The sequence below is a fragment of the Euleptes europaea genome, chromosome 6, assembly GCF_029931775.1.
Source record: "Euleptes europaea isolate rEulEur1 chromosome 6, rEulEur1.hap1, whole genome shotgun sequence".
NCBI classification, from domain to species: Eukaryota; Metazoa; Chordata; class Lepidosauria; order Squamata; family Sphaerodactylidae; genus Euleptes; species Euleptes europaea.
Window position 1 is genome coordinate 72,328,939 of NC_079317.1, and position 19,882 is coordinate 72,348,820.

Consider the following 19,882-nt stretch of genomic DNA (forward strand, 5'->3'; position numbering starts at 1 on the left):
GATTGTGGCACTTAGTCGCTTACAATTGTGAGAGTTTAAGAACTGCCATGTGCAGTCTGCTGTGCCCTGACCTGGATAGTCCAGGGTATGCCAATCTCACCACACCTTGGAAGCTAAGCAGGGTCAGCCCTGGTCAGTATTTGGATGGGAGACCAAGGAATACCAGGATTGATACACAGAGGCAGGCAATGGCAAACCACCTCTGAACGTCTCTTGCCTAGAAAACCATAAGTGGGCTGCGACTTAACAGCAAAACAAAACAAAACAAATGCTCAGCAGTAGCCATAGCAAATCACATCTTCCTGATGAGTGTGTTGTCTATTGCTCTCATTTACAAATGTGTGAATGCATCCACATGTTATATATTTAAGCATACACTTAAAAATATAAGGTGCGCACCCAAAATGTAATGTATGAAGCTCCCACTATTGTGGTTGACAGAGCAGGTTTCTGCAGGAAGGGTAAAGAAACAAGGGGCAGAGTGTATTGCCACTCAGTGAGATACAAAGACAAGGTAGAACATTTCATTTGCTCACAACTGAAAGAGAGAATGGAGGGCAGATAGTTGTCTTGAGTAATACCTGGCCAGGACTGACAGTTTTATCACATGTTTATCCTTTCCGCCAAAAGTGTTTGGTGCCGGGTACAATGTTCTTCCTTCTCCATTTCAATCCTGTGAAGTAGGTTGGGCTGAGAGAATATGATCAGCACTACAACTAGGACCAGTGCCACTTTAGACAACTGGGACCATTTCCGCTTTGGCTGCATGGGTCTAGGAGACCTTTGGCTGCATGGGTCTAGGAGATGTAGGCTATGTCCTCACTATGCATCCCACATCGCCAGCAGCCAGGAGCAACTAAGCAATGCCAGCTGTGTGGGTCCATGCTATTGTACCTATCACTTCCCATGTCTCCAGGGCTAGAATGGTTAGAAAACTGAAGTCAGCTTAATCAGAGAACCTGTACCAGAAATATTTACTTGTGCTTAGCAGCTAGTAGGCTGAGCCTCTCTGTCCCTTTCTGAGAGAATGTTTGTCCAAGGGGCAAAGAATCAGATGAAATAGATGTGTGACAGATCCTCTGTCTCTTTTTTATTGCCATTGCAAGGAGGTAGACCTAGAGCCTCATCTGTTAGCTTATCATGTTCCTTTTGGACTTACAACTCACCTGCAAGAGTGACCCACTTGTGGGTTCCGACCTGCAGTTTGCAGAACACTGGCTTAATTGTGTGATATATCTTGAAGCTGCTTCATACAATGATAAATGTTCTCCTGAGATCAGGTGTCTCTTCTATCATGCTCCTTTATTTTTACTATCCCTGCCTCCATACTCCTTTTGCCCATGAGCTGTCATCCTTGAAGATGCCACCTTTATCCTAGGGATTGCTAGTTGCTCATTCTTTGTATCCTGACACTTTCAGGAGCATTGGCTCCTGAAGTAAAATGTTTAAGTAAAGTCTGCAATGTAGCAGTCATTAAATCAGTCTTTCTCTAAATTCTGTTTCATGTTTGTATCCATTTTTGTATTTGAAATTCACTTCAAATGTGCTCTTTCTTGTAGTGGATAGACTGCCATGTTGTATCGGTTGCAGAACTGGAATTTACATCCGAATTCACCTTGACAGTTATGAAGACTTCACTTTGTACGGTAAAGATTTCTGTTTGAATATTTTAGATTGCATTACCTTGCTGCTATGTCAGAAAGATGAGTAAGGATATGTACCATTACCTCTATCTAGATGCAGGAATCATAGAATTGAAGGGACCACCAGGGTCATCAAGTCCAACCCCCTGCACTATGCAGGAAATTCACAACCACCTCCCCCTCACACCTAGTGACCAGAAGATGGCCAAGATGCCCTCCCTCTCATCATCTGCCTAAGGTCACAGAATCAGCATTGCTGACAGATGGCCATCTAACCTCTTCTTAAAAACCTCCAGGGAAGGAGAGCTTACCACCTCCTTCTAACTCCTCCTTTAGAACTAACTAAGCAGTTAGTTCTAAAATCTGTCAGTAGCCCCCAACAGAAGAAGACAGCCATGACTTTCTGGCACCTAATATGATTCTTGAATGTGCATAAAAACAGAAGTACCAATTAGACGGTATATTTCTTTAATGCCATATCTTTAATGCAGCCTAAAAATGTCATTAGCTCAGGAACATAAGGTGAATCCTACTGGATCAGTCCAGTGGTCCATTTAGTTCAGTATCCTGCTTCACACAGTGGCCAACCAGTTACTCTGGGGGGCCGACTATAGGTCAAGACCAAGGACTTCCCCTGATGTTGCCTCCTGCCACTGGTATTCAGAGGTTTACTGCCTCTGAATGTGAATGTTTCCTTTAGTAGTCACTGATAGACATATCCTCCATATATCTGTCTAATCCTTTTTTTAAAGTCTATGCCTGGGGCCATAATTACAACTTCTGGCAGCTAATCTCACATTTTAATCACTTGTTAAGTGAAGAAGTATTTTTTATCTACTGCCCATCAACTTCATTGGATGTTCTTGAGTTCTAGTATTCTAAGAGAGGAGGAGGAAGAGTTGGTTTTTATACCTGCTTTTCTCTACCATTAAGGAGTCTCAAAACAGTTTACAATCACCTTCCCTTCCCCTAACAGACACCTTGTGAGGTAGGTGGGGCTGAGAGAGTTCTCAGAGAACTGTGACTAGCCCAAGGTGACCCAGCAGGTTTCAAGTGTAGGAGTGGGGAAACAAGCCTGGTTCACCAGATTAGAGTCTGCTGCTCATGTGGAAGAGTGGGGAATCAATCCTGGTTTTCCAGATTAGAGCCTGCCGCTTTTAACTACTGTGCCAGATTTAATCTATTCACTCTCTCTACCCCATGCATGATTTTATAAACCTCTGTCATGTCCCTGTAGACAATCTCTTTTCTAAACTGAAAAGTCCCAGACTCTTCAACCTGTCCTCATAGGAAAGGTGTTTCAATACCTTAATCATCATGGTCACTGCTGTCTATATTTTTTCCAACTCAACAATGTCCTTTGTAAGATGCAGTGACCAGAACTGCACGCAGTACTCCAGATGACGACACACCATAGATCTATACAAGGGCATTATAATATTGGTCATTTTGTTTTCAAAACTTTTTCTAATAATTCCCAGCCCAGAGCTTGCCTTTTTCACTGCTGTGGCACAGTGGGATGACATTTGCATTGAACTATCCACTACAACCCCAAGCTTTCTTTCCTTCTCAGCCATGGCAAGTTCAGACTCCATTAGCATATACTTGAATTTGGGATTTTTTTGTTCTGGTCTGCATCACATTACACTTTCCTACATCGAACTTCATTTGCCTCATTGCTACCTAGTCATTATTACCTAGTGGAGAACATCCTGGATTTCTCTCGGTTTTTACCATCCTGAATAATTTTGCAGATGTGCCCTCTGCTTACCCTCAGTTCCAGATAATTTATGAACAAGTTAAATAACAATCCTTGTGGGACCCAGTGCTCACTTTTCTCCATTGTGGGAACAGTCCATTTATTCTTGTTCTCTCCTTCCAGTTTAATCAGTTTTTAATTCATAAGAGGATAATCCTGCCCCTTTACTTTTGTCAAGTTGCACATAGTTTCTGTTTTGGGAGAAGACAGGAGTTCAGAAGTTTCACCTTCTCCCTATCATCCATTATTGTTCCACTATATATCAGGCCTATTGTTTCTTTCCTTTTCCTCTGTATTTAAAGTGGGAGGGAAAGTTTTTGTTCTTAGCATCCCTTGCCAGCCTCTGTTCGTGTTGAATTTAACTTTCCTGACACCATCCCTGCATCTGTGGGCTATTTGTCTGTAGACATCTCTAGTGACCTGCCTCTCCTTGCATGTCTTACACATGTCCTTTCTGAGTTACAGCTTGACATGTGGCTTCTTTTGCACCTTCACTGTGTCTTTTTAAAAATATATCTCCCTTTTTTGGCACTGGTATTCTTTGAGATTGTTAGTTTAACTCCTTTTTTCCAGACAGTCCCACCCATCTTGAACTTTTTTTTTTTACTTGATAGATTATCTGTCCATGAAATACCTGCCTAACATGTCCCTGTTTATTAAAAAATCAAGGTTTTTGTTTGTTACCTTTTAACTTTGCATAAGATTAAGAATTCCAGCATTATTGAGAAAAATTATATGGTAGCGCTTCAAAGATCTGCTTGAGGCAGCTCACAGAATAAACCAATACAATAAAATCATTTAAAAGTATAAAATTATAACTAACAAGCAAGCTAGAGCATAAAAAGCATAGATGTGCATAAAACAGTCTTCATTGGTCACTTCCCCCAAAGTTCCTGCTGCTATCGCCTCGTTGCCCTACTGGTTAGGATCAAGTTGGTGATAGCTGATTCTCTTTCAGAAGGTGGGAGGAGGAATACAAGAAACTGTCAGCAAGGCAATAACTTTTTGAACATTCTGTGATCATCAGAGTTTGTCCCTCAAAAAGTATCAGGACAACTGAAGTTATTACTGATCTTTGCTTTCTTGAAAAATCTGTAATCTACTCTCTGTAGTTGTCTCTGCCCCTGCAACCTGAATGTACTCTGGCCTTTGTCAGTTGCTTTTTCAGTGTTGCCTCTTGCAGCAGTACCAGAAGCCTGCCTGAAAATATAATGATCACATACCTCACTCTGAGAATCTGTGGTCTGGGTAAACAAAGTTCAGTTTTCAAGTAGAGGCCACTCGGCAAGCTTTAAGATTAAGTCTTGCTGGTACTATAGTTGCTGGTACTCATGGTGATCATCCCATTAAATTTCTCCTTTTAAAAAAATCTATTTCATGTTTCTATCCTTTTGTTAAAGGCTTTGGTATTCTAACTACGGGGGTTACTGCACTTTGTATTCCCAGCGATGTATTAAGAGTTTGAAAATGTTATAAAAAACATCGCTTTAAAAGGGTTTTTGGATACCACAGCTTATAAATGGTTGGAAGACGTCTTCACAGCTAAAGGGGCCAAACAAAGTGCGAACAGTGTTTTTTATAACGTTTTCAAACTCTTAATACATTGCTGGGAATACAAGTGCGGTAACCTCCCATATCTCACACCTTAGCTCCTTTGGTCCCTCACAGGTGTGGGGGATACGCATTCTCCTTTTGCTTTTTCTGGTGGTTGCCATCTGAGTCCCCTTTGCTATCCATGAATCCTACTTCTTTAAACCTGGTCCGTCAGCAAAACAGTTTACATACATTTAGTGTTTTGCGTAGTACATTGTATAGTTTGTATAAACTTGGTGTATGGGTTTCACTTTCATTCTGTAGCCGAAAGGGTATGTTGTTGCTTTGTATATATCTTTGTATTCTGCAGTCACAGATTAAGCTATGTAGGTGAAATGTTGGTTTGGAAGCTATCAGTTTTAGTTTGGGTTTTGTTTTTGTTTCTTTGTTGCTCCCAAAGACAACAGCAAAACTTTGTTAAGTATTACCTATTTCATCATGTAGGATTATTGACATTTTACGACCAGGATTTCCACTTCTTTTATGATGGAGTGTGGTGGTTTAGGTAGAGGCTGACAGTCCATCCATCACTTCAGGCTGCCTAACCTTGCAGCAAATGAACAATAAAGTCCATTATTTGTATTTAGGATTTTGGAGATGGTTTAAAGGTCTGCGGCTGGACACAATGCCCTCCTCCCCTCATATTCTATATCTAGATTTTGGCTTGGCTTCAGCTGCTGCAAGAAATGCTTATTTAATGCTCAAAAATCTTCTCAGTTTTTGCTTTTGAAACCTAGAGTGGCTTTTCCCCACCTTGGCCGAAAACGTATGGTCTGTATAGCCTCCTTTATTCCCTGTTTCAGCCAGGATTTAGCCAGGATCAAACACATGCGTTTTTGCCGAATGTGCGTTCAATCCTGTCTGAATCCTGGCTGAAACAGGGAATAAAGGAGGCTAAAGCGACCGTGCGTTTTCGCCCCTTGGTTAGAAGCTCAGCTCTTTTACTTGTTTAAGCAGGTTTAGTTTTTTTTCTTTAAATACATTTTGTATTTTAATCATTCTATGTGGTAAATCAGCTGCTTTCCATCGTTGATGCTAACTATTGATGCTGGGGCTGAAAAGGAAGCTGTGCCTTGCTTGGCTGGCTGAGATGCAGGGAACCATGTTTAATTTTTGCTTACTCTTTAACTGTGCAAAATGTAAGCATCCCATGGTAAACTGCACACTGCCAATCCTAATGTTATAAGCAGCGTGTAACTTGGTCATGCTCTTAGAAGGGTCAGCCAGAATGACACTTTCACAGGAGGAACTCGGGCTTCTGTGAAATATGTTACACATGAACTCATTTAACTCAAAATGTATTGTAGGATACATAGTCTGATCCTGGAATAGTCTACCACACTGAATTCCTTTTTTCAGTACAGAACTGAGGCATTCTAGCTCACTAGTATAATTGTTTCCACCCTTTCTCTTTAGAGGAGTTAATCCATTTGAATCTTGATTTAAAAAAAAAAAAAAACAGGTCCAGACGAAATAAGCATACCTTTCTATATAGTCCTACAGTTGCTCTAGCTGTGTTCATGCTAGCAGAATTTGCAGCTGCATTATGAGTAAAAAAAAATCATAGTAGAGAAATAATATAGATACAATAGATAATAAGATAATATAGGAGAAGGTCAGAATGAGGTTATATTGATTTTTTAAATGGTAATACAGAGTAGTTTTAAAAATAACCATAGCTTTTGATCAGCTTTCTATAAAAGGAAATGTTCTGTTTTCACTTCTGTTAAGAATAAAAAACTTTTTCATTTCTTTCTTTTAAAAAGGGAGGCAATTACAGTAGGTTAGATATCATGCAAACGGCTTCTCTTCTAGGATTACTTAAACACTTGAAGTCCAGAGCTGGGAAGAATCCAGAAAAGTGTTTTTTTTCACATGATCTGGACACTATACTTATATTGATGTAGCCCAAGATCGCACTTGCCTTTTTAGCTACCGCATCACACTGCTGACTCATGTTCAGTGTTTGGTCTGCTAAGACCCCAAGATCCTTTTCGCACACGCTACTGCTAAGACAAGTCTCCCTCATCCTATAATTATGCATTTGATTTTTCCTACCTAAATTCAGAACTTTACATTTATCTTTGTTGAAGTGCATTTTATTAGTTTTAGCCCAATTCTCCAACCTGTCAAGATCATCCTGTAACCTGGCTCTGTCGTCTACCGTATTTGCTACCCTCCCAATTTAGTATCATCTGCAAATTTAATAAGCATCCCCTCTATTCCTTCATCCAAATCATTTATAAAGATGTTGAACAACACATGGCCCAGGACAGATCCCTGAGGCACTCCACTAGTCACTTCTCTCCAAGTGGATGAGGAACCATTAACAAGCACTCTTTGGATACAATCTATCAACCAGTTACAGATCCACCTAATAGTAATAGGATCTAAACCACATTTTCTCAATTTTCAACAAGAATATTATGTGGAACTTTATCAAAAGCCTTACTGAAATCAAGATAAACTATGTCTACAGCATTTCCCTGATCCAGCAAGGTAATAACTTTCTCATAAAAGGAGATAAGATTAGTCTGACGTACCTTGTTCTTGAGAAACCCATGCTGGCTCTTAGTAATCAGATCCATCCATTCTAAATGCTCAGGGACTGACTGTTTGATGATTTGTTCAAAAACTATTCCTGGTATAGAAGTCAAGCTGATAGGTCGGTAGTTACCCGGATCCTCCTTTTCCCCCTTCTTGAAGATGGGGACAACATTTGCCCGCCTCCAGTCTTCTGGCACCTCACGTTTTTTCCAAAAATTCTCAAAAATAATGGACAGAGGCTCAGAAATGACAACTGCAAGTTCTTTGAGTACCCTTGGATGCAATTCATCTGCCCCTGAGGACTTTGTTTCATTTAAAGAAACTGGGTATTTGTGCACTACCACAATGCCAATCCTAGATGTACTCAACTGCCAAGCTGTCAGCTAAGCTATTGGACTGTCTGGGCATGTGTAGGGCAGAGGAGGAGGAGGAGAAGAACTGGTGTATTAAATTTGCAGTAGAATCAAAACAGATCCCTTGATGGAAACCATCTCTAGGTGTTGGCAGAATGTCAAGGGGGCAGGGCTTATGGGGAAGCTGTAGTGCATAATTAGTGCTGTAAGAGGGGGGGGGGAGATCTGGCACTGGATGTTGAACAAGCCAGTTGAGTAGAAGCAAGGTTGGATCATTCCCGTCATTTCTTCTGGACCTCCATCCACCCTTTAGAATGCTCCATGTCAATTCAACTTCCCATCATCCCTGAAACTGATTTTATTTAATGTCGGATAACAGCCACCATCCAAGATTTAATGCTGGATGGGCAACCTGGAGTGCATCACAGAGTTCTGATTGGAAGAGACAGCTGAGCTAGTTAATTGTGGGCTGAGTGCTGTCTAAGCACAGGGACATAGGACATAAAACTGGTGTGGCCAGGGCTCTTGAATGAGCAGTCTTGCAGCTCGAGAGGGCTCTTGAACTCTGCTTGATCCTGAAACTGCAATGTATGCAGCTGCTCTATACTGAGTCAGGCCATCGATCTATCGGGTTCAGTATTGTGTCTGACCTGCAGTGACTCTCCAGGGTCACATCACCTGCTACTTGATCCTTGTAATGGGAGATGGCAGGGGTTGAACCTGGCACCTTCTGCATGCCAGATGATCTGCTACTCAGCCACAGTCCCTCCCCAAGATATCCTGTTGTTGGCAGTGGCACAGAGCATATTTTTTCAGCTGAGGTCCTGCTTCAAATTCTACTCCATGTGTAGGAGAAGGTTGACTTCTATAAGTTCTTTTTAAAATGTTGTAGTATTAGCTAGGAGCTCTGTATGAATACGAGGTCATATATAAATACTTTAAATATGCAGTGTGTTGCATTTAGCCAAATATAAAGCAGTTTTGAAACTGCTGTATCTGTGTTCCAGAGTCATGTAAAGACTTGATGGTAGTGGCTTGTTAGACGTGGTTAGCTTTTGGGGTGACATTCAGATGTCACAATAAGGTATGGTTTGTTTAAACCACACTTTTTCATATGAACCAGTTGTATTTGTATTTATTTATTTATGTTATTTATAGTCTGCCTTTCTCACTTGGACACAAGGTGGATTGCACAGAACGAGTCAATACAATCAACAGGATGGTAAATTCAGTGAACAATACAATAGGAATTGGGGTTCTAGAACCAACCAGAAGCCTAAAAACAGAACTGAAGCAAAGCATAAGTTTTAATATGACACGTTAAATGATACAAAAATTACATGGTAGGATCCTAGTTTCAGCAAATTACACACAGTAGTGTAGACCACAGTCCCTACTAGTTTATCCAAGTAGCTTTGTGAAATATTTTGTACAGTATTGCCTGTGTGGGAAAGCCCTCTTAAATAATTCAATTTTGCATCGTTTGCAGAAAGCCTCGTCAGTTAGGGCATTTCTTCATGTGGGGGGCACAATGGAGAAGGCACTTGTACGGCAGTTGTTAGTTTTGCCCATTTGCGTTTTGGCACCTGCAGAAGACCTTGCTCTGATGAGCGAAGCTATCATGACGGGGCATGGGGGGAGAGGCAGTCTCACAGATATGAGGGTCCAAGGCCACGAAGGGCTTTGTATGTGATAACTTACACCTTAAATTGAGCCCGATAACTGATGGGCAGCCAGTGAAGTGCCTGCAAACCTATATAATATATCAGACTTTTTTTTTCCCTTCTAGTTTGCTGTTACTCCTGTTCCACTTCCGAGCAGAATCTGTGGATGCGATCCTAAACTCCTTGTATTGCCAGGCTGTTGATGAAGTCCTCTGCCTATGTAGCCCAGTTGCTATTGGGTTAACTGCAGTAAGTGTGAGGGAACTGGCAGTAGGAAAGCCCAGGTCAAGCTAATCCTCCTTCTGGGAGTTGGACTAGACGACCCTGGTGGCCCCTTCCAATTCTATGATTCACCTCTGGTCTTGGCTAAGAATCATCATGTTTTCTCCCTCTTCAATTCCAGCTCCTTCCCTGAATTCCTACACTTTTTAAACCGAAGCAAAATTATTTTTGCTTCACCTTTCCTTCTCCCTAATCATCAGGTGATTTTGGCCTTTGTGTCCAGCTACTTCAGTGCATCCCCTAAACTATACTCTGAAATAACATTGATCTTGTTCTTCCCTCCTGCAAGTGTGTGACTGGCCCAAGATCACCCAGCAAGCCTCCATGGAAGAGAGGATTTGAACATGGGTTTCCCAGGTCTGACACTATAACCACTACACCATGCCAGCTTTTCTATTTAGGTATTATTAATTGATATAACACACATGAAGCTGCCTTATACTGAATCAGACCCTTGGTTCAGCAAAGTCAGTATTGTCTACTCAGACCGGCAGTGTCTCTCCAGGGTCTCAGGTAGAGGTCTTTCACATCACCTACTTGCCTAGTCCCTTTACTGGAGATGCCGGGGATTGAACCTGGGACCTGTGCATGCCAAGCAGATGCTCTACAAACTGAGCCACAGTTTTATTATATGACAGGCAGTTGCAGCTACTCTGCCCTGAGCCCTGGCTTGGTGGGGGAGGGCAGTATAGAAATTCAGTAAATAAATAAAATAAGCTCCTCTTGCCATTTCTCTGCCTTTTAAATTTCCCCTCTGGAGAGGCTGGAGAAGGTTGTAATAGGGAATTGCAATCATGCAGACTGGAGAGGGAGAACTATTTATTTCAAGCACAGTAGCACTGACTAAGCCGGTTTCAGTAATACATCGCATAGAATGTTCTGGTTTTGAGATGGTGGGTAGCTTTGTACATTAAGTGTAGGCAAGAAAATTTTCTTTAGAAAAGAGGACCGTTCATGAAGCTCAAGATTCTGAATTGTTTCCATTTAAGAAATATCAGTTTAAAATTGAAGCCGTATTTCTGTTACAAGAGCATAGCAGTTCTCTTTCTCTTCCTTTCTGCCACATGGCTTACAAGCATTTCATCTCCATGGTTGGATAAACTCCATCAAAAGCACATTATCCTCCTACTTCCGTGGCCAGCTGCCTAATTGTATCTGCCTTTGCTGCATGCTGTTGTAACATGATACTGACTCAGAACAAAAAATGATAAATTGCTCCCCGCAGCTGATAGTGATGATGGTAACTTTTAATTTCCTTTCTCCTAAGTGAATTGGTCAGATTGCCTTTAGCTGTTTACACAGGGGGTTGTATCAATCAGTGAGGGTTTGCAAATATGGACAGAGGTGTTTTCTTTTATAAAGAAGCGGCTCAGGTATATAAGAGCTATGCACCTCCACACCTACGCTTCAGTCTTTCAACAAAATAAATCTGAAACATGTTTGTTAAAAGTGAGGATGCTTATGTTACCAGTGAAAATTTTATGGGTTTTTTTTTGTAATTTTAACTAAAAATGTTTCCCTGTGTGTAAGTAGAACAAACAAGTATTTCATAAAGATAAGGCTAACTCATTTGACTTGAGCAAGAATATCCTTGCTTTTCCTCCCTGATCTTGTGCTCACAGCAACATTCAGGTCCTATGTACTTGTTTCCTGTAAGAGAATCAAAAGGATTTTTTGACTGAGGCAACTAGGCCAGCTTCTGTTTCAACATTGGCTTGGTCTGTGAATTGATTTCACACTTCTGTTATATAGGCTTAATGACCGTATTTGCGGCTCCAGTGCTTCTCGTCCCCCCCCCCCCCATAGCTGGCAGTGTGCTCTGAATATTTACTTCTCTTTATCCTGTTCGCTCCACCTTTTGCCTGCCACCTTCGCAATTCACGGCCCTACCTGGTCACTCAGCAAACACACACTTCTATCTGCTTGTGAGATGTGAAGAGCAGCAAGCAGAATTATGACTCTACTGCAGTAATTTCCTAATATGAAGCGTCCTCTCAAAGCGCATGTCAGGCCAGAGCTGCAGGTTATATATAGCTAATCCAGTTGTGTTCCCTTTCAATTTCCTAGAGGAGGCTGTTCAGAGAGTAGTGCTTCAATGACTAGCTGAGATGCGGGAGTCAATCATGATTACTTCTCTGGGGACGAGAGATCTGCTGTCAAAGATAAAGTGATAAGGTAGAGAGAAATAGAGGTGAAGTAAGCAAAATCACTTCTGTGTTAAACAAAAATGAAAAACCCTTACAGTTACTATTAGTGGCAAATCTATTAAACAATCCATTGTAGAATAAAACCCCAGTATGTTTTGCATCCATTTAGTTTCTGCTGAATCTGTTAAATTGACCCTGACCATGTTTTTAGTGAGACTAGATAGCATGTCCTCTTAATTTATAGCATATTTTATTTATTTGGAAGCTCATCTCCCCTGGAATGCAGAGCTTAAAGCAGATTATAAAGTTAAAACAGAAAGGAGAAAATAAAATATTGATATAAAGACCTTATAAAATGGATGCTCTGTGTTAGCCTTGCCCTCCAGTAGAGAAACCAAAACAGTTGTGTCATCTCACTTTGCCATGTCGGAATGATAAAAGTTGTAATATTGTGGGAGCAGGAACCAGAAGTTGTTCTCAATTTTGGCATATGGATATGGTCAGTCAGTCATTTATTGGTATGGCACATAGCCAGATATATACAAAAAAAATTACTCAGCATTTGTTACTCCCATCAACATTAAAACCTGAAATTCCAAGTATAAAATACACTGGGGACTACATAAAATCCTAAGAGGACACTACCATGTACATAGATAATAAGACAGGTAATCCCAACAATTTTCACCTAATTTTGGACATGGCAGCACGAAATTTAGCAGTGACAACTGAAACTCTTGGGTTTTCATCTGAGAGCAGCTTCCTTGCCCTTTCGGATTTATCTGAGAGCCTATATTAATCCAATTTGTCACGAATCTCTTCATAGTAAGGGCAGTGGATGAGAATATGTAATATGGTTTCTACATCCCCTAAATCCACACTGGCATAATCTCTCTGAAATGGGGATATAGATATGAGCATAAATGCAGAATATAACGTATAGTAAAGAATCAGCTACTTTCCCCATAAACAGGCTTGAAGCCAGATTGGGGAAAAGTCAAGGGCAGATGTGTGTGATTCACATAAATGGAGTTCTTTGATACCACATGCTCAGTTTTTTATGTAGTAAGCAAGTTAGAAATAAGCCTTTCTCAGCAAGACCCTTACACGATCTTATTATATCTTAGAGGTCAGAACAGGGAAAAGCCCAAGCTACATGTGGTAGCTTCACAACAACCAGAATTCTGTCCACATTGTACCATAATGAAACTGTCCAAAGAAAAGGAACTACAGTGCTATAGACCCCTCTATTATATAATCTCCAAAGCAACCCAGAGTATCTCATAGTGTTAGCAAAGAACTAAGCAAAAAATTCATAGCTAATAGCCAAATTGCTAGCATTCTGGGACTCAGACCTTGGGGTCATCAGCTACCATACCCGAAATAATTGTGCTTGGTGTAATTAAGCTGATAACGGCCAATATTGCTGCCTGCTAGAAATGTGAAGAACGGGGCGGGGGTGGGGCGGGGAATCAGGATTATTTTTCCTGAGGACTTTTCCCGTATTTTGAATAAAAGAATTGGAAATTCTGTGGGGCACTGAAAACTCGTATGAAATATATCCGGATTAAGTGATGTTTTTAAAGTCAAGATTCTATGCAAAATGGGTAGCAAGAAGATTTCTACATAAGGCCACATACATAATTAGAGAATGATTGTATGTACTTCAGACATGTACACTGTAGGGGTGTGTGGCACCGAAAAAACCCTGAAAAATACCAGTATTTTCCGAGGGGGGTATACCAAAGTGCAACAATTAAAGGGAGCCGAAAAATGCCGCTTTAGCTCTGACACCATTAAAAAAAAGGGGGAGGAACCCCCTCTCCCCCTTACTTACCTGCTGGCTGGGTCTGCGCAGACCCAGCCAGCAGGTAAGGGAGGAGGAGAGGGGAGGCTGGCATTTTTCGGGTTCAGTTTTAATAAATCCAAAACATTTTGAATATCCAGGAAAAGCCAATATTGTGGTTGGGCTTTTTTCGATTTTTCCCCCCGAAAATTTCCAGGTCTATTAAACTCAAATCCGAAAAATACCGGGGGGAAATGGTGCACAGCCCTAGTACACTGCTTTCAAGGGTATGATTCGGTGTGACTAAGGTTGTCCACATTTAGTAGGTTATAGTATCTTTAATACGTTTTGTTCGATTCAAAATACTAAATCCACCCATTCCCTTTTTCATGGGGAGGGGCCATGACTCAGTGGTAGAGCATCTGCTTGGCATGCAGAAGGTCCCAGGTTCAGTCCCCGGCAACTCCAGTTAAAGGGACTGGGCAAGTAGGTGATGTGAAAGACCTCTGCCTGAGACCCTGGAGGGTCTGAGTAGACAATACTGTCTGCCTGAGACCCTGCCGGTCTGAGTAGACAATACGGACTCTGATGGACCAAGGGTCTGATTCAGTATAAGGCAGCTTTATGTGTGTAAAACAACCTGGGACAAACACATGGTTGTCCTAGGAGCCACAAAATTGTGTTTATAGCCTGTTGAGTAGGACTCGGTATTAATATTGAAATTCTGGGGGTTTCTACCAATACACCACATCTGCCAACTAACAGGGTACTTTCCAGTAAGTTAAGTGGATAAAAGTTTGTTTTGTTTTTAGCAAATCAATCTGTGTTTACAGCTAATAATTTGGGATATAAAAAATGTGTTTACTGTCATTAACTAGGATGGCTAGAACACTCAGAGCTAAAACTGCATAGCTTTCTAATTTTTTTCTCATACAAAATTACCTGGATCTGTCATCCTTTAGACTGCTGGTATATTTTTAGAAATAGCTTCTACACTTCCTATTTTGTTCATTTGTTCAGGTGAGATTAGCCAGTGAAGAAGCTAAAGTAGTGTATGTATTGTGGAGTCTCATATGGTTATTTAGACTTGAATTGTGACAATATGTATTGAAGCTCCAGTTACAAGAGAAGAAATACAAGAAGCAATACTGAGACAAAAAACGGATAAAACACCTGGACCAGATGGAATTACTGCACTATTTTATAGAATGTTCAGTGACAATCTAGTTGGCTTTTTTGGTTTACTCTATAATGCAATTTTGGACGAGGGAATATCCCCGGAGACTTGGTCACATGCATTTATATCATTGATACCTAAAGAAGGAAGGGATCCAGAAAAAACATCTAATTACAGACCTATATCGCTGTTAAATGTGGATTACAAAATTTTTGCTTCGGTTTTGGCATGTAGGATAAAACAATTTATTAAGGATCTTATACACGAAGACCAAGCAGGCTTTATACCAGGTAGGCAAATAAAAGACAATGTAAGAATTTTACTAGACTCATTGGAATACTATGATCAGAACATCCAACAAACTGCGCCCTTGTATTTTTAGATGCAGAAAAAGCCTTTGATATGGTCTCTTGGAATTTTTTAAAACAGATTTTGGATAAATTGAATTTTGGAGATCGTTTTCAGAAAGGTATATCGGCTATCTATACCTCCCAACAGGCGAAAATTTTGGTTAATGAATCAATGTCAGATAATTGCCAAATTACGAAAGGAACTAGACAGGGATGTCCCCTGTCTCCACTTTTATTTTTGTTGGTGTTGGAACCGCTATGTGTGAAACTAAGAAGTATGGAGGACATCCGCGGATTAAGAATTAAAAAACATGAATTCAAGTTGAGAGCATTCGCGGATGACCTCCTGTTAATTTTGGAGAATCCAACACAGTCAATGAACATACTTCGGGAGACTTTGGACGATTTTGGGAAAATATCAGGCTTTAAAGTGAATCAAGAAAAAACAAAGATAATATTTAAAAATTTACCGGAAATACAGCAACAGGAATTTATATCATATACTGGTTGGGAGAAAGCCAACAAAGTTAAATACCTGGGAATCTGGATTACTGCAAAGAATAAAGATCTGATAATTAACAATTACCTCAAGTTATGGGGTAAGATTAAAACTGATATGATTATATGGTCAAATAAAAAATTGTCATTAATGGGACGTATTTCAACGATTCAAATGAATGTTCTACCAAGGATGCTCTTTTTATTCCAAAATTTGCCAATAATATCACATACTAAATACTTTGATACCTGGAGGAAAGACATTTCAAATTTCATCTGGCAAGGGAAAAAACCAAGGACTGCTTATAAATATTTAGTGGATCTAAAAACTAGAGGAGGTTTAGCACTACCTAACCTTCAACTTTACGCTGAAGCGGTAGCTTTAGTATGGATAAAAGACTGGATGGACTTGTCAAATACACGTTTGCTAGACTTGGAAGGTTATAATAACTTAAGCGGATGGCATGGCTACTTGTGGTATGATAAAATTAAATTACAAGCAACATTCCGTAATCATATAATCAGGTCCTCTTTATTTCGTATTTGGATGAGATATAAACATATTTTGGAACCAGAAACACCAATGTGGATATCGCCTCAAGAAATGTTAACATTGCGCCCACTTAGACCAGACAAATTTATCACCTATCAAGATTTAATTAAATGGGATGGAAAGAAATGCTCACTAAAAGACTTTCAACTTCTTAAGGACGATTTACAATGGCTTCAATACTATCAAATTAAATCAGTTTTTGTACAAGATGTCAAAAAAGGATTTTCTAAAGAAAAATCTTCCTTTCAAAGGATTCTATTAGATAATAATACAAAACTGATTTCTAAAATGTATAATCTCCTTTTAACATTATATTGTGAGCAGGACACGATCAAACCAACTATGATCGATTGGGCTCAAAATGTGGGACATGATATTGTCTTAAATAAATGGGAACGACTATGGTCTAAAGATCTAAAAGGAATAAAAGCACAGTCAGTGCGAGAAAACATTTATAAAATGATGTATAGATGGTATTTAACACCTAAGAAGATTGCAAAGATTTACAAAACAATGTCCCCTATCTGTTGGAAATGTAACAAAGAAATTGGTTCCTTTTATCATATGTGGTGGACCTGTGATAAAGCTAAAGACTTTTGGGACATGATCTACAATGAATTGAGACTAATATTACAAAAAAATATACCCAAAACACCAGAAATGATGTTACTGAGTATGATTCCAGACGACTTATTAACACAAAGAACCTTCTTGATTTATGCCACAACAGCTGCGATACTGCTTTATGCAGCATAATGGAAAGGGATCGAAACTCCCGAGAAAAAAGACTGGATTGTTAAAATGTTTGAAGTGGCAGAAATGGCAAAACTCACAGCTATTTTAAATGAAGAAAGTGAGGCTCGGTTTTTGGGGGAATGGGAGGCGTGGATGCATTATTGTGAATATGAGTTAAAATTGGGAAAAATGGTAGAATATTTTCTAATCTGATCCAGAGGATTTCTTTGTCTTTTTTATAATGAATAAGTATAATTATATTTACTAACAGATTATGGTTTTCTTTTTGTTAAATGATATTGATAGAGCATCAAGATTAGATTAACTACGACGGGATGAATTTTTTATTAAGAGGCAGATGGAGGTGAGGGGAAGTCACAGATTTTCCATTTTCTTTTTTTATTACTATATGTTATGGAATTATAACAACTTTAAGTTGGAATTGAAATTTTATATTGTTATAGATGTTGTTTATTGCAATGGAAAATTTATAGTATAAAACCTAATAAAATTTATACAAGAATTGTGACAATATGTGTGTGAGGGCAAAATGGGGGGGACCCAAAAGGAAGTCAGTATACTCCAAGTTCAGGGGAGGTCTCTAGATGTTTTTCATGGGCCATCCTCCTTCCCCATTTCTTTATTATCTTGCGGAGGTGGTGAGTTCCCCCACCCCTTTCTAGTATCTGCTGTTACTATTATTATTCTTACAACTACATGGTTTAGCCATTTGGTTCTGATAATTGTTAGGGCAACTGGAAAGCAGTTTAGGGAGTTGTAGCAGAAAAAAGATTGTGGATGGGGAAGAGTTAATTACTCTCCTGCTGTTTCTCTTTTCCAAATTGTCCACACCTAAATTTGCTGTTCTGTTGGGAGAATTGCATTTGGAGTTGGTTACATACACACATGCAATGAACCCTGTGAATATAGAAGTGATTCTATAGAATGCAATTTCTTCCTAAAGGTTTAGTTGTCTACTAGGTAAAGTAAATTACTTGTCAATGAGTTGTGGAGTTGTTGCATTCTTGCAATAGGTTTCTTGGGTCCTTAAACAGATACACCTCCTCTGTGTACTGGTTTGTTTAGTGATAGAATTGTGTGACATTAGAATGGCAAGTGGTTGTGTTCATTTAATTGAGTGTCCTGTTTGAAGAAACTGTCACTGTGATGCTAATGTTTGGATTATGATCAGAAATGTTTTTGTTGCTTAAAACATATGAAGGTGTCCTGTTGGAAAAAAATTCACACATATCATCTTCCACATACATTGTCTTTCACAAATAATCCCTCACACATAGACCTCTACAGAGAACTCAATACAAAGAATGTGGTCCATTTCATAAAGCTGATTTATGTGACATGAACAAACTGCCGAAAGAAGAGAATGTCACTTACATCTGACAGACCTGTCTGGGGATAGCTTTTGGGAGCAGTGACTTGGTGTCACTTTGCCCACTGCATTGATTTGAGACAATATTTTGGTGCCTTGACACACACTGATTGGGGGGTGGGGGCAACGGCTTCCTTCCTCTCCCACACACAGAGGATAACCAGTATAAAATCACTTAGTACTAGTTAGGTGTGTCTTTTATATAGATACACATCTTGGGATTCCTGAATTAAGTTTGATTGTATTAACTCTTATTTAGTTATATCAGATTCAACTTTTTACAAGATTTGCAACATGAGATATAAGCATTTTTATTTAAATTTCTGTGCATTGAGGGTAGAATATGTATACACATGGTCTTCTAAAGTGACCAACCAAACGAACGCACATAGCATATTGTGAGAAAACCGTTTCTTCTTTATTTCTGTAGAATTTTCATTTTCTTGAATTCTCAGTAATATAAAGGCCGCAGTCTTAAGACCACTTTCCTGGGAGTAAGCCCCATTGGATAAAATGGGGCTTACTTCCCAGCAGACCTGCTTAGGTTTGCTCTGTCAAAGATCTTACCTTTCCCACTTCAGAAGCTATCAGAGATAATTTCCATAATATTAAACGAAATGGCAGATCCAAACCTTAATTGAATAAAGATGCCTGTCTTAAATCTGAATGGAAGTTCACCCTTTCTAGGTTTACAGCAGCCTGAACATACAATATTCTTTCCCTTAAATACTAAATCTTTTATATAGATACATATTTCTTCATTTGGCTTTGGGGATGTCTTTGACCAGTAGTTCTGAAGATCAGTTTTCACATGGCCTTTTATTTTACTTTATTTTATTGTTTCAGGCAATTGCTGGATATTTTGATATATATTTTGAGAAGAATTGCAACCAGAAAGTAAGTACGTAAAAGACTGCATATTTAAAATTCATTGTAAATTATTTTGGTTTTGTGTGTGTGTCAGCTTTTTGCCTTAAGGTAGTTGAGAGAGAGCCTTTTTACTGCTGCAAGCATTTAATGTGTGTAACAGATTTTTGTGTAACAGATTAAATAGCGTGATATGAAGTCTTGTATTTCATCAGATTTCTGAACTCTGTCAATGCAGGTCTTGTTCTCCACTAGTCCTTGCAGTGCCGGAACACATTGGAAACAAACACTATTTTACCTGGAGAATCCGATTCATGTGGAAAAAGGTATAATATTTTTCTAACCTTATCATAAAAAGAATCTCCACAACTCCAGATACTCCTTGATAAAGCTAAGTACATGGAATATTCTGGTTACAACAAAACATAATATATTAATTCTCCTACCTCTCTGTCAAAAAACGTAGCATCTGTGAATGTTCCTGCTTTAGTGTTGGTCTGCATATTCAGTAAATACAGTTCGATAGACTCCTGCAAGG

General features: G+C 39.4%; 1 protein-coding gene across 1 annotated transcript in view; it reads left to right on the top strand.

Annotated features, from left to right (window-relative positions):
• Positions 1 to 19,882, top strand: part of PRMT3 (protein arginine methyltransferase 3) — a 91,058-nt gene that overhangs the window by 58,934 nt on the left and 12,242 nt on the right. Inside the window, exons 13-15 of the mRNA XM_056851925.1 lie at positions 1,560 to 1,646; positions 19,324 to 19,374; positions 19,583 to 19,670. Coding sequence (XP_056707903.1) covers positions 1,560 to 1,646; positions 19,324 to 19,374; positions 19,583 to 19,670 — 226 coding nt within the window. The remainder of the gene's footprint in view (positions 1 to 1,559; positions 1,647 to 19,323; positions 19,375 to 19,582; positions 19,671 to 19,882) is intronic.